The sequence below is a fragment of the Falco punctatus genome (assembly GCF_963210335.1).
Source record: "Falco punctatus genome assembly, chromosome: 6".
NCBI classification, from domain to species: domain Eukaryota; kingdom Metazoa; phylum Chordata; class Aves; order Falconiformes; family Falconidae; genus Falco; species Falco punctatus.
In genome coordinates this window covers 58,112,756-58,127,656 of record NC_137585.1, presented here as the reverse complement: position 1 = coordinate 58,127,656, position 14,901 = coordinate 58,112,756, and the positions used below count along the sequence as shown (strand labels likewise).

At 40.5% G+C, this 14,901-nt stretch overlaps 1 protein-coding gene across 6 annotated transcripts in view; it reads left to right on the top strand.

Moving 5' to 3' along the window:
- Positions 1-3,053: 3,053 nt before the first annotated feature.
- Positions 3,054-14,901, top strand: part of ZFC3H1 (zinc finger C3H1-type containing) — a 43,126-nt gene continuing 31,278 nt past the window's right edge. For 3 of the 6 annotated variants that reach the window (XR_013929166.1, XR_013929167.1, XR_013929168.1), the window contains exons 1-6: positions 3,055-3,819; positions 7,650-8,069; positions 11,009-11,073; positions 11,330-11,528; positions 11,734-11,960; positions 13,531-13,654. Coding sequence is in view for 3 of the 6 variants with exons in the window: in XM_080393833.1 (XP_080249959.1) it covers positions 3,075-3,819; positions 7,650-8,069; positions 11,009-11,073; positions 11,330-11,528; positions 11,734-11,960; positions 13,531-13,654 (1,780 nt within the window). In the remaining 3 variants the exon portion in view is untranslated. Of the gene's footprint in view, positions 3,820-7,649; positions 8,070-11,008; positions 11,074-11,329; positions 11,529-11,733; positions 11,961-13,530; positions 13,655-14,901 lie in introns of all 6 variants that reach the window. The other 3 variants (XM_080393833.1, XM_080393832.1, XM_080393831.1) reach the window with 3 other exon arrangements.

The window sequence follows — 14,901 nt, the reverse complement described above, 5'->3', positions numbered from 1 at the left end:
TTTTACACATGACATTTTACTCCCTTCACAGAAGAGAATTTAACACTATTAATTTCCCTGTTTATTAACAGTGATGAATAGAGTTGATGATTTCTCTTCTTCCTGAAAATGTAGACATCAAATTACTTCCCTGATAACCCTAGACAAGAGAAAAAAAGCAGGCAGTATCAGATGACTGAAATAAAAGAAGGGACATATGATACCATAGGATATGCAAAACCACTGGAAGGTTCTCAGGATCTTCTTTTGTAGATGGTTAAGTATCTCAGCCAGAAATTTATAATACAGATCATATAGCATTGTTGAATAAATTCAGCACACTTGTTGGACGAACTGTAGGCAAACACACAGTAACAATCTAGAGTGGGAATACCCACAGCAGGTTAATTTCCCATAGAGCTGCTGCTTTTTTGCAAATGCTTTACAGTTCTATAAACATTTTCCTTCCCACTCTAAAAGATGCGGATACTTATTTCCTACTGGTGTGTGAAAACACTTAGAAATAAAGGTAACTGTACAAAGGAAACTGGAACCAGATACATCCGAGGCTCTGGGATGTCCAAGTAGGCAAATGTCTACTGAGAGGGAAATTTCTGCAGCTTAGATGTAGTGATATTAAAAGTTCCTTATAACTACAGCAGGTCAGATTTCAGACACAGACAGAGACATCTAGCATTGTTTAAGAAACCTGTCTGACCTCCAGTTGCTACTTCAGAAAGTTTTCGGTAGGTTCATGTTCTTGTTTCAGCTGGGATAGAGTTAATTTTCTTCTTAGTAACTGGTACGGTGCTGCGTTTTGAATATAGTATGAGAATAATGTCGGTAACACACTGATGTTTTAGCTGTTGCTAAGTTGTTACACTAAGTCAAGGACTTTTCAGTTTCTCAGGCCCTGCCAGTGAGAGGGCTGGAGGGGCACAAGAAATTGGGAAGGGACACAGCCAGGACAGCTGACGTGAACTAGCTGAAGGGATATTCCACACCACAGAACATCATGCCGAGTATATGAACTGGGGGGAGTTGGCCAGGGCCTGCGATCACTGCTCAGGGACTGGCTGGGCATCAATTGGTCAGTGGGTGGTGAGCAGTTGTATTATACATCACTTGTTGGTTTTCCTTTTGGATATTATTCCTCTCTCACTCACTCTCCTTTTCATTACAGCTTTTGTTATTATCCTTGTAATATTTTATTGTAATTATTAAATTTTTCTTCTCCCAACCCATGAGTTTTACCTTTTTCCTGATTCTCCTTCCCATGCTGCTGCAGGCGTGGGAAGTGAGTGAGCAGCTGTGTGGTGCTTAGTTGCCAGCTAAGGTTAAACCCCGACAGTTCTGTGTCATATTTGTCGATGTTTTTAATACTGTGTGATATGTAAAATAGTGTAAGCCACCAATGAAGCATGATTTCTAGAGATAACATCTATTTGAATAGAATAATTGATACAACACACTATTGTAGTATGTGGATACCTGTAAAAAAGGAAAAAAAAGCAAACTTGTAACTTGCTTCATTCTTCTTCATAAATGTTAATAGAATCCACACAGTTTTAAACAGAAGAAATTAGAGAAATTTAGGATGTGATATACAAAATCTGTTACTCTAACCGGAGTTTTGTATGAAGTCAAGTCACTGGAACAGTATCTGTTCTAAATCATGTTGTTTGTCCAGTTAGGTCAAAACAAGAGGATGCAAAGCGTTTTGAGCAAAGAAAAGTAGGTTTGTTTAGCACAAGTGATGCCTTCTAAAAAGTTCAAATCAAGTCTTACAGGGTTTTTCTTCGTGACTGACTTTACAGTATCACATTTTGGACTTTACAAAGCATATGCATTATAGACTCTCCCTGTTCTTGCTGGAAAATCTAGAGAGAAAGGCAAAGAAGAAAAGTAAATAGCAGTATGATACTGAATTTTATTTTTGGTATTTGTGCTTTTGTAGCACATTATTCACAGAAAAAAACCTCCTTCATAATTCACCCTCAAGAAAGGCACAGAAAAAAACCCCTTCATAATTCACCCTCAAGAACAGCACAGAAAGACAGTCTATCTCCGATTTGGACATCCATGGCAAGTCTGCTGGTATTTAGCACACATGATAATTGCAAAGAAAATCCCAGGAGCTGTGCTAGTTTTAGAAGTCAAGTTTTAGGTGCTTTCCAGGACTTTGAAAGGCTTTATTTAAAATAAGGTTTCTCCTTTTCCCCAAGAAAACCATTGGTGCTCACCTGACAGCACCCTGGTATTATGTCCCTGAAACAGACAAGGTAGCACCAGAATACTCAGGTGAGTGAAACGAAAACAAATGATTTAAGCAGTTTATGTCATTGCTTTATCCCCTCTGATGCTTTCACTCGTGTCACAGAAACCGTTAGGGCCAATCTGAACTTCAAAGCAATCACCTGCCAGGAGAACTTCCCAGAAACATCCCTCTTTAAAATTTTCACAGCAGTTTTAACTACTGGGAGGGAGCTGGTGGGTTAATGATGCCTACCAGGGTGCTGGGCACCGCCAGAACACCCGCTGCCTTTCCTTTAGAGGCCTGTGCACCGACTGGGGGGCAGCAGGACACGCCCCCCCCAACGGAGAAAGCGTCTGTGGCTCGGGGAAACCAGCACCCCCATGAGCACCTGCTCCCCAGCAGCGCTGTCGTTGGCTTTGCGCCGGGCGATGCTAAAGGAAGTTGCCATTGCCACTCGTGTTCCAGAGAGCAGCGTAGCCCGCCGACATTCAGCCAGCCACCACCGCTTTACCGCCCCGCCCCTCCAGCCAGCTCGCTTCCCTTCAACAAGATGGCGGCCTTCCCACTCGCCTCCTTTACCGACATGGCGGGTCGAACCCCCATTGGCGCTCGCCCCCGCCCCCGCCCCGCGATAGGCTGAGCCACTGACTTTCCCCGCCCCCTGCCTACACAGCCGCTTCCCGAGTTGGGAACTACATTACCCAGGATACCCCGCGCGGGGGTGTTGCCCCGCCCCCCTTTTTCCCCCGCCCCCCCTTTTTTCCCCCCGCGTAACGCGCCTTCTTTCCTTGCCTGGGCAGAACAGAAGAGACGGGCCGAGGTCTCGCGAGAACTCGCGATGGCCGGGGCAGAGCCGAGCAGCGGTGGGGGGTGGGGGGGCGAGGCGAGGCGCGGGGCCGCCCTGCGCAGGAAACGAAACCGCCCGAGCGGGCGAGGCGGGCCGCGTTCTGCCTCGCCGAGACCCGTTGGCCTGGGCCCCATGGCGGCCGCGGAGGCGGCGGCCGCGCCCGCGGAGGCGGCGCTGGATCCTAGCGGGCTGTCCCCGAAGGAAGAAGGGGAGCTGGAAGACGGCGAAATCAGCGACGATGATAACAACGGCTTCGGGCCCTGCGGCGGCGGCGGCCGCGGCAGCTCCGCGCCCGGCGGCGGCCTCGTCAGCAGCAGGCCCTACTCGAGGCGCAGGCCGCCTCCCGGCCTCCGCGGGGGCATCTCCCTCTCCTCCTCCGGCCGGCCGTTCCCCCGCTCGCGGCACCAGCCCCCGCCGGAGATGGGGCACCTGCACGGCCACGGCGGGTATCGGCCCAAGGACTCGTTCCGCTCCCATCCGCCGCCCATGCCGGCGCCGCGGATGCCGTCGGGCTCGCACTCCGAGACGGGCCCCCGGCTCTCCTTCTGGGAGCGCAGCCACAATGCCCTGGACCGATTCCGCTTTCGAGGCCGGCCTTACAGGGGCGGAGGGCGCTGGGGTGGGAACCGAGGCGGCGGCGATCGGGGAGGCAACCCTCCGGGGAGGCCGCCCGGAGGGGGAGGCGGCGGCGGATTCAGTAGCAGCCAGGGCTGGAGGGAGCTCTCGCCTCGAAAATGTATCCTTGAGACGTGAGAGGGAGCGGAGGCGGGGAGGCCGTGCTGCTGGGGTGGGCCCGGGTGTGTCAGTGCCGCGTTACGTGGCCGAAAGCCCTGGGAAGGGACGCTGTTCCCTCCCGCTCCGGCGCTGGGGCTGCCGTAGGGTAACGGAGAGGGAGGCTCCCCTCCCGGCCCCGGGCGCTGGCAGGCACAGCGGGCCCTGCTGCTCAAGGAGAGGCTGTTGGGAAGCCGGATTACTGCCGCGACCTGGCTTGCGACCTGGCCGATCTGCCCCGTGTAGGGAGAAAGAAAAAGCGTAGCCTGAGACAGAGCTTTAGTCGATTGGATTCCAGGTGGCTGCTTTTTTAGCCCGAAGTGTGAATATTGTGAAGCAGGGTCAGTCTTTGGTGTGGCGTTTTTCGTGTATGTAATTAGTGTCACAGTTGTAAAGCTAAAACCGTAAGCTTGTTAATTTCCCTTATTGGGCAATGAAGGATCCACAGGTTTTTCATTTTCCCTTTCAGCTCTTCAGGGGCTGTTACACGTAGCTAAAACGAGCTTTAAAGCTAAACCAAAGTTGAACCGGGAGTGTATGCACAGAATGTGATTTATATGAGAGTCTGGATAACATAGGAAAGCTCTGTTTCACGGGAAAGCCATATGCAGCACTTCTTACAGGATGTTCTCTACTGATTGCTCTTACAGTTGCTTAGGTGACTTTTAATGGAGTTCTAGTATTACCTCCTTGTAGGAGTAGGAACTCTGGAAGTGATGGAAGAAGCTGTTCTCGTTTTCCAGGTTTGCTGTAGAGAAACATAAAGAATGGACTCCAAATGTAACTTACGAGCAGCCTGGTACTGAAACTTGAGGCAACTGCATTGTTGCCGAACTGAAAGTGTAGGCAAGTAGAAAAAGCACTGAGTGGGAGAACTAGTGGATAAAACCTGTTCTCCAGAATCTTGCAGTGTTTTGTTGTCTTCCACACCAGTAGTCAAAGAATGTGTGTCGTTGGCTTGACTGTGCTGTTTGATCCCAGGAACAGGAATTTTTCCTACTTGTGCTGGCAGTTAGGGCTTTGAAAGCTACTCATTGGATCCTTACGTTATTTTAGATGCAAGATTATTTATCCACGTTACTAGTTTAAAAAAAAAAAAGTGAATGGAATATGTAAGCTAGTGGTAGAGATGCTTTTATATAATCTCATTTGTTGAAGCATTACTGGAGTAAGAACTCTTCATGCAAGGATCTTCTCTCGAGAGGCAGTAAGTGATGATGTGGCTTGCCCAGGGTCGCACAGTAAGATGGTTCTAGTGCTGAAATAGATTTTAAGTCTCTTAATTTGCAATGTTGCTGAGTACCAGAAAATGGCTACTTTCTGTGTAATGAGTAATTGCCAGGGCAAACATATTGGTCATCCTAAACAGACTTGCAGTGCTTGTTGGTATGGATAAAGAATCTCCTTTGTGCTTTTAATTAAAAGAACATTCAGAAACTGGTGATTCCATTTTCAAACCAGAAATGGAAAATGAGGAACTCTTTCCCCTGATACTTTAAGATGCACTACTTAAATGTGGAGAAAGTTCTAATACTGTTGCTCTTTACTAAAGTGGCATTCAGTTGTTTATGGGTTGTGTAGTTAAGGATGGCCCAAGGTTTTCTCTCGATGTAAGGTTTTTTTTCTGTATTTTTCATATCCTTGCCACCTACAGGAGTCTATATTACAGTATTCCTAAATACTAAGGTACCTCCATGTTGGTAATACTAATGAAGTAGGGGTCTAGTTCATGGATGTGTGACTTCAGAAGGGACCTTCTCATCAACTGGTGACAAGGAGGCTTGTGGCCTGGAGTGGTATTCCCCCAGGAGAGTGAAATGTTTAAGTGTCTACTAAGCTTTTTTTATTTATCCTTGAGTTATACATACACTTCTACAAAGCACTGTGCGAAGTACTAAATGGAGTAAATGACACAGTGGAACACTTAAAGAATTCTTGTTACTTTTCTTTGGGCGTTAGCTTTTCATAGGCTTTTCTCTTTTAATTCCTAGCAACTTTAACATGAAGCTGTTGGATAGTCATTCTGCAGAAATTCTTGCGTAGGGAATTGTGGAATTTTGAGTCTGAAATATGGGGTCAAAATATGATTTTCTGTTTCCATTGAATTCTGAACTCTACACAGTGTACATTTTTTTTCTTCACTTTTAACCCCCCCAGTTTCTTCAGTTGGTCTCTTTCTGGTTGTAGGATGAATTTTCACTTGAACTGATCGAAGAAATAACTTATTTTTATGTATATATGCTTGTCTGCCTTTCATAGCACTTCATGTAGTCTTGCAATCTGTGTGTAGAGCCACATAGAAAAAAATTTCTACATATGTGAAGCACAGAATTTTCTGATTAATACCGTTGTGGGAGCTCTAGGAATTGTATTATCCTGAGCAAAAAAATCTCAAAGCTTTGTCTTGTAACCCAACTCTAGATGACTCTAGTACTAAATAATAGTTAGACTTATTTTTATAAATGCTGTTAAATCACTTAATTAGCTTCAGATTTTCCTGTGACTCACAAAATCACTAATGTAGCTGTCTTGTTGGAAGCAGAAATGTGTTGGAAGTGAATTTGACAAATACGTTTATTACATAATTTAGTGTTATACTGCACACAGCTTTTAGTATTTTCAATGTATTTATAGATTGTTTGCCTTCTGGCAAAATATGTAGTTTATTTTTACTAGTTTCTGCTTTTTGTACTGATACCTAAGAAAGTATTGTATAACAAAACTGGTAGTACAGAAGTTGCTTTTGTAGAATACATACCAAGATTCTTTATATTTACATTAGAAGTTAATGTAGCAAAATTAAACATCCGAGTTATTGATACATGTGTGAGCAGAATTCAAATATAAAGTCAACATCCTCTGGATTCAGTATGTCTGCATTCAGAGGATACCTATTTTAGCTTTTAGTTTTACTCCATTTATTGTTTTAGGAGGTGATGCTGATGAAAATGCATAACTGGGTGTGAGTCAGTTGTTACCACAGTGAGGTTGATACTGATGGTCAAGTGAATCAAACCTGACTCGGTATCCTAAAAGATTTCCCCTTGAGCATGATTATTTTACAGGATAGTTTAGCTTTTTGAGTGTCAGGTTAAGGTAAGAGGAAGTGAATCTCTTAATAGTGATATGTTTTATTTTGGTTGTGGTTGTTTAAGAATATTTCCATTGCCTGTGTTGGACAACATGTTGTCAAGAAAATCTATCCCTTGGGCATCCATAGACAACCTTTTCTGAATAATTAGTAATTCCCAAACCACTTTTAGTGTTTTTTTTTTTTTTAATGTTTTGATTACAAGTCTTTTAGCCAGTGTGTAATTGTGCTGTGGCTAGAGTTGGCATTTTATGAAATGATAAAATGAGTGAGAATTAATTTAACCTCCCTTTTTTCAGAATGTCAGATGGGGAGTCAGTACTTGAGTTATGAACTGTGGAACCCTGACTCGCTGTCTGTGACAGCAAACATCTGAGCATTGCAGCTGTTGTTTCTGGGAGGATGGTGTGAGCAAGAAACAAAACTTCACAGCAGTTCATGAAATTCTTGTCACAAGTAGCATATTTTAAATTGCTTGTTTGAGAAAATGTTTAAGCGAGCTGTCAGTATATACCAATGGATAAATCTTTTGCATGCTGCTCATATTTATAAGGGGTATTTTTCAAGCTAGCCTTAAGGTAAAATTAAAATAGATAAGAATGATCTTCAGTTCTATTTGTCATAATTTAGTCTTCAGTGGTAATATCACCACTATTTTAAGGTTATACATGTTCTTGTCTTAATTTTCTTGACCAGTAATTCAGCCAAAACTTTTGGAAGGTCTCCATCTAGAAAGCAGAACTACTCTTCTAAAAATGAAAATTCTGTGGAAGAAAGTTTTGAAGATCTGCTATTGAAGTATAAACAGATACAGTTAGAGCTTGAATACATTAATAAAGATGAAAGACTAGCTCTGAGCAACAGGGAAGAAAACGAACAACAAGATGATAATAGAACAGTGGATGCTGAGGACCAAATAAATGTAGAAAATGACAGTATTACAACGGATGCTATAAAAGAAGTATCTCCTGAGGAGAAAAATCCAGTTATAGCCTTTCAGGCATTTGAACTGAAACCTCTCAGACAAAAACTGCCTACTCCAGCTGAGAGGAGCAGATTAAAAAAAGGCAAAGAAGGAACAAAACAGTCATCACAAAAATCTGAAGTCACAGAATCCGGCCAAGGTAAATACTTGTAAAATTGTTATAGCTTGTGAAGTTATTTTTGCTTGCTATTATCTTTCACATTTATTAGGTGTTGGGGAAAATTTTACTTTAAAATACTAATTTTAGTTAAAATGTCAAATGTTTTAAGTTACAGATTTAATGTACTTAATTCCTTGAATTACATACATGTGATTGGAAGCATATTTTTTGTTTGTTTTTTAACTTACATGGTTTCTTAGACTAACTGATAGTTTGGTAGAAAGCACAGAAACAAGACATGATGGTTTTGATTGCGGTTCACAACACAAATCATTAGCTTTCACTGAAAGTTTTTTCCCTTGTTTTATGCCGAAGCAGAATGTGGGTATTTTGTTAGATGAATGGATAACATTTAGAGACATCTTTTTCTGCGTTTCGCCATTGTTATGTGTTTTCTTCAGTGTAGCAAGACTTCATGAGATATTTTCACCAGAATTATTTTGGTCATTATTGATATTCACAAATAGTGAAGAAATCATGGGCCAGAAACAGAAAAGATTTGTAGAAGAAATGTAGCGGTAGAATAAGTATCTTGTTCAGCTAGTTCTGAAGTGCAGGCTAAAGAGCATAATTGCTCAGATGCGTGAGCCAGTTAGCAAGAAACAAGTTACTGCATCCAGCTGAACCGTGGTAATAGCCCTTGAGCTTACTTTTAAGTTTGCATCAAAATAAGGCAACCAGCTCAAACTGGTTGTGCTTGAGCCTTCATCTAGTTCTAATAAGAGTGTGCTTGTAGATACGGCTTATCTTATGTTAGCTAATTAGTCAACATGTATGAACTATCAATTTGAGTGGGAAGTGACAAAGTAGTAGATGGATGGATTAAGGATACAGGTGAGTAAGTAGTAGGAATATGAAGAAAGGTAGCACTAGAGCACTCATTCAGAATAATTTATACATGACTTCAGAATGAGAATTTAGAAGACAAAGTCTGTAAAACTGAAAGAAGAAACTGATAATTAGTAGCCAAACAACCTTAATTCTAGGTATTTTTCCCCTTCTATATTTCCCATTAATAGAAAAAAAATAGGTTCTGGTGGTGTTTAAGAGGTAATGTAGTTTTTAATGGGAAATATGAGGAATATGGACAGATCTTGACTGTAGAAGAAAAACCAGTAGCCTGCAGGAAGAGAACACAGCAAGACAGGAGTAAAAGAGCTATTAAAAAAGCAACACAATCTCTAAGTAAATCCAACTTTAAAACTTAGAAGCACTGAAGTTGAAAATAGATGGTATAGTATGCACATCAAGAACATCTTAATTTTTGCACACCACTCAAATGTATGACATAGGAATGATCTGGAAGCAGAAGTTAAGTATGAGTGATGGTTTATGATAATGTAAGACAGGCTTCCAAGGTAGAAAAACCCAGCTGATTTGAGTTACTGCAGATCCATGTGTAGCAAATGAATGTATACTGCTTAATTAAGCATATATCGATAAACTAGCAAAACTTGGTTTTCCAATTATATTTATTTTTAAATGGTGTACTGGATGTTTCTCCAGACCCATTTAAGTTGAAGAACTTGTCTTAAAACTCGGGGAAGTTTTTGTCTCTTTCTAGAACTAACTCTGTGTGGTACAGAGGCTTCACAGTATTCCCTGCTTTCCTTACCTTGTTGCCCATTAGTCTGTTCAGCCTGTACGATCCCCTTCTGGTTTGAAAGAGCATTTTGGTTTGTGTAATATGTCCCTACATATGTCTGCATCTCAGAAACGATTGTACCATCCGTGTCTCCTTACTTTCATCCTGTGGACTGGATGGTTAGGATCTTTGCTTAGTGTAAGAACTTTTCTGAATTTGACTTTAGAACACTTTTAGAACAGGTATGGTATTAGATACTATTTTTCTTCCTTTTGTATGTGTGTTGTTAAAAAATGCATGCATGTGCAAGCAGGAAGATCTTCAGTATTTACTACATACCATTTTTGTGGAGGTATAAGGTTTTGGTATATTTTAAACAGTGCCTTTCTGAATGTGGCTTTTCATGAAATGCTAGGAAGAGCTGTATGGAGTACAAACTTATTTTCGACCAATTTGAATTGTGGGAAGGAATCTCTTTGAAGAAAAGGTAATATAGGAATAGGTGTCCAAGCTTCTCACAAAATTTCCTTCCTTGTATACAGATAAACACTATAGATGCATGGTTATATTTAAATAATATAGTTATAATTTTTCCATCAACTATATTAATGGTTATTAGCTAGAATCAGTACATTATATTGTTTATTATCAATAATTAATTGTATAATATACATTACTATGTGTATTATACACAAATAATGTGTATATATTTATGCTATGTGATAATCAGGTCGATACGGCTTTTGGGCAGTCTTAAAAAATTAGTATGTCAACATCTTAATGTTTAGTGGGAAAGCATTACTATTTACTATTCCTTTCCATAGGATAACTATTTTCTGTTTTCCTTTGACATCAAATAAAGCAAGTATGTTCTTGCTACAGCTTTGGGCCTTTATATTTAATTCTGCAGAAGATTGACCAGTTACTCAAAATAGTTGCCAGTGGAACCTGAGATGCTCAGGACAACAGCTGATATGAGATGGTAGCATAAAACAGATGGCAAGAAGTCATCTTTTCCCCCTGTCTCCAAAACTGTTTTCCTCTGCTTCTTGGGGAAGTACCTGTCAACCCTTAAGGCAGAGAATTAATAAAAAATGACAGGTTGTGCCTTAGGATTATGGCATAGTGATGATGTGGATTTCATCAGACATGCCAAGTTTATATTAATGTTTGTAAATGTGATCTTAAAGATGCAACTGCTATTCTGTTTTATACAAGGTACCAATGATACTGATAAAATATGTTTGTGTGGAGTAAATTCTGCACATAATTTTAATGTAGCTCTGTCTCATGAGAAACAGCTCCCTCAAATATGTTATTTTTCTTTTGGAAGGTACAGAAGATAAAGAACAAACCTCAGGGCGAAAGCTTAGCAGTTCAGATGTAACATTTGAAAAGGTAAGAAAGTATTCCTCTGTAGATGAGGCATAATTACAGTACAATACTGCGATGGCTTTTTCCAAATTGCAGTCCAGAAATGTTTCAGTAGTAGAGTCAGTCTGTTCTTAAGGAATGACACTTAGCAGTAAAATAGGATTTTTAAGCTTTCTCTTTGTGAAAATTTTGGGACTGATGTCAAAAGACTTTATTTAAAAAAATAGTTAAATGATGTTTCTTGAGGTTTTTTTGTCTTATCCTTTCTTCTCTTCTGTAGAAGCTGCTTGATGATGAGGAGGAGATGTCTGAATTGCAACTTAGGCTTCTTGCACTTCAGTCTGCTAGTAAAAAATGGCAGCAAAAAGAACAACAGGTGATGAAGGAAAGCAAGGAAAAACTAACAAAAACGAAAAGTGTAACACAGAAAGTCAAAGCCAGTACAAAAGCACATTCAACAAAAAAACCTAGTGCTACAGGTAATAAGTTTAATGTTACTGAAATGTTTATCAATGGCATGACTACTGAAATAAAAAGAAACATATTATGTTATGTGTAGCCTTGGGCAATGAGCCTTTAATCCTTTTAAACCCCCGTACATCTACTTAAGGCTCTTGAAGAATCTTAGGAGTAGGGGGAACAGTTAAGGTAGGGTGAAGTTAATCACAATCTTTTTATTTAAAGCCAAGCAAGGACTGAGGAAACAACAGTCGAAGACATCAAAGAAGATGCAGCAGCAAAAGGAACAAGATAGGCGTCAGAAAGAGGAGGACCAGAGGAAGCAAGAAGAGGAAGAGGAGAGAAGAAAGAGAGAAGAAGAAATCAGAAAAATTAGGGACCTCTCAAATCAGGAAGAGCAATACAATCGGTTTATGAAGCTAGTTGGAGGAAAGAGGAGATCGAGAAGCAGGGTAACAATTTTTTTTACATGGTGTTCAGGTGTTAATTTGGGATTCATGAGTGATTTCTGTCTTGCCCCTCCTGGTTCTAGATTGTGTTGTCTTCCCCCTGTCCCCCCAAAAAAGAAAAGCTCAAAGTATTTCAGTGTTGACAGTGTTTTAATCCCATGCTTGACAGGCATCCCTTTGTGTTTGGTAAGATGAGTTTTATATGAGTTGTACATCTACAAGTCATTGGTAAAACGTTTTCTTCCTAAAGATGTTTTGAACATTGTGATGAAAGAGCAATCTGTAATTTAACAGAAACCTATCAACCAAACTTTCTTGGCTTTCTTCTTTTAGACTGTAGTTTTGTCTCCACACTTTCAAACCTTTTGTATCTATATAACTTCAGTGGCCTGCTTCTTTCAAAATGTCATCTGAGGTTTGGTTTCTTTGTAGTGTTTTTTAACTTGTCAAGGTACAAAATACATTCAGACATGAAAGGAAGATAATTACTTCAGCCTCATTACAAGATAACAGGATTGTGTCAAATTCATGAAGGAATAGAGTTAGTGCAGTGGTCATCATGCTGCACTTGTATGCTGTCTTCACTCTGTCATCTTGAAGCTAGCAAAAGGCACTTGAATTGCTAATGTTCTGTCTCTAAAACATTGGTATATTACAGAAAAAATACTTAATTCAGCATTAATTCTTTCATCATGGAAGCAGTACAGCTGCTGCAGCTAGGTGCTTCAAGTGCTTGGAGCTACTGATGGTATAGGGAGAAATGAAGCTGCAGCGAAGGGAATTGAGACTCCCTACTTGAGGTCATATTATAGAAATGTCCCATTTGTAATGATGAGTTGAAAATTTAAGCTAAAAGTGTTAAACTGTAAAAAGTAGAAATACAGTAGACACTGGTAGCTTTTAGAATGCCTCTGAAAGATAGAAATTGAGGAGTCTAAGAAGTCATACTTACTTGTTGTGCATGTTTTCAGTGTTTGCTGAACATTGATTGGCATCCATATAGCGTTAGGCATTCTCTAAACAATCTATTAGTTGACAGTCTCTGGCATGTTTCAGTTGGTATGTGGCTCTTTCTGGGACAGTAAGTGACTTTTACACCTGAAACATCAGCCTTAGCACAATCGGAACAAGTTTCATGTAAACACACAGTCTTTGTCATAGTGAAGGTGATCCTTGTGCAATTCTGTCTTGGTAACTGCTGTGACAGATTAACAGAAATAATAAATCATTTAATTCTCTTTCAGTGTTTCAGAAATATATAACCATGGCAATCTGCCAGATAATGATGTAAGAGTTGTTTAAAAATTGTTTCTATGTATGATGACAGCCCCCACCCCTCCTCCCCAAAGAGATCCAGTTTTCAGACTGGTAGTTAATTTGTCAAGTCATTACCTGTAATGGATTTGATTAAAAAGCGATCTTCGGTTTGCTCTTTTTGTACAAGTAAGTTGTATTATAAAGCAATTGGAAGACCAAATTGTAAGGGTGTGTTTCTGAAATTTACTTTTAATTGGCTTGTTCTGAAAGAATAACATAGGACCAGCTACATAAAATACACTTTTTTTGTGTTTAGTCTTCAGATACAGACTTGAGATGGTCTTTGGATAAGCAGTCTACAGATAGTGCAGGAGGCATATATCAGTATGATAACTATGACGAAGTTGCTATGGATACAGATAGTGAAACTAACTCTCCAGGTAAGACTTATTTAGTTTTCTTATATGGTGGTTGGTAAAAATAGTTAAAAAGTAGGAAATGAGTCATCATTTTAGAAGGAAAGTCTTCCTTTTGAGATATGGCAGTTACAGAACTAACATTTTAAGGTAAGTTATTCTGTCTTGGTTAAATGCTGATTCTCTTTCCCATCTTTGCTGGAGTTGTATTATGAAGGTCTTAAAGGTTATACTGTTCAGAGTACAGACTTTATTCTTTATATTACCAAGCAGCTGTGTAGAAAGGGCCCCAGGGTGTTGACTGGATAGACAGAAGCTTTGCAAAAAAGCTCCTGGGAGTCCCAATGGACATGAAGAGAAAAGCGAGTCAGCAGTGTGGCTTTGGGTGGTAAAGGCAAACTGCATCCTGGGTTGTAGCACTGTAAATATTAATGGGTGGGTGGGTTTATTAAATACTGATGAGACTGCATCCGTCTTGTGGTTTCATGGTAGGAGAAAGTACATACTACGAATGTAGCAAAGGACCTTCTTGACTAAGTCAATCTGGTTCAGGTCTGTTTTTCATAAAGTTCATTGGTGACTGGAGCAGTTTATTGCAAGATACTGGGAGAGCTGAGTTTGTGTTGAGAAGGCTGAGGAGGGCTTTTGCTGCTGTCTTCAACTGTCTAGTGGCCAGTTACAGAGAAGACAAAGCCAAACTGTACTGTGTGCAACAGAAGGACAAGGCACAGCATTTAAATAGTAGCACATAAATTCTAGTTAGATACAAAGGAAGACTTTCACGGTGTGTGGTCAAAAACTAGAACAGATTAATTAGAAACATTGTGGAACCTCCATCTTCAAATATACTTGGAACTTGACTGGACGAGGTCTTTAGCGATCTGACTTCAGGGGCAGCCCTTCTTTGAGCACCTGTGCTGGGACATATGCCTTCCAGAGGTGTCTTCCAGCCTAAATCATTTACTGACCCTCAGTTTGAGGTGCGTTTAAGGTATTCAGGTTTCCTTGTTCCATCTCAATATTTGAAATGCTGAGAAAGCTTCGTTAAGCATACTGCTTTATTGGCCATTTCTATTCTCTTGCTTTTTATCCTCCATCTCTTTTTTTTTCTTTTCTTTTTTTTTTTTTTCCTTTTTCTCCTTTCTTGTCAGCCTTCCTCATACATTAATTTGCTAGAATACTGCAGCTGCTGTTTTGGACATGTAAGCTACGTGAATCTTCTCTTGATGCAGCATCTCAAGCTCTGGTTTTATGTATCAGAATTCAGTGTC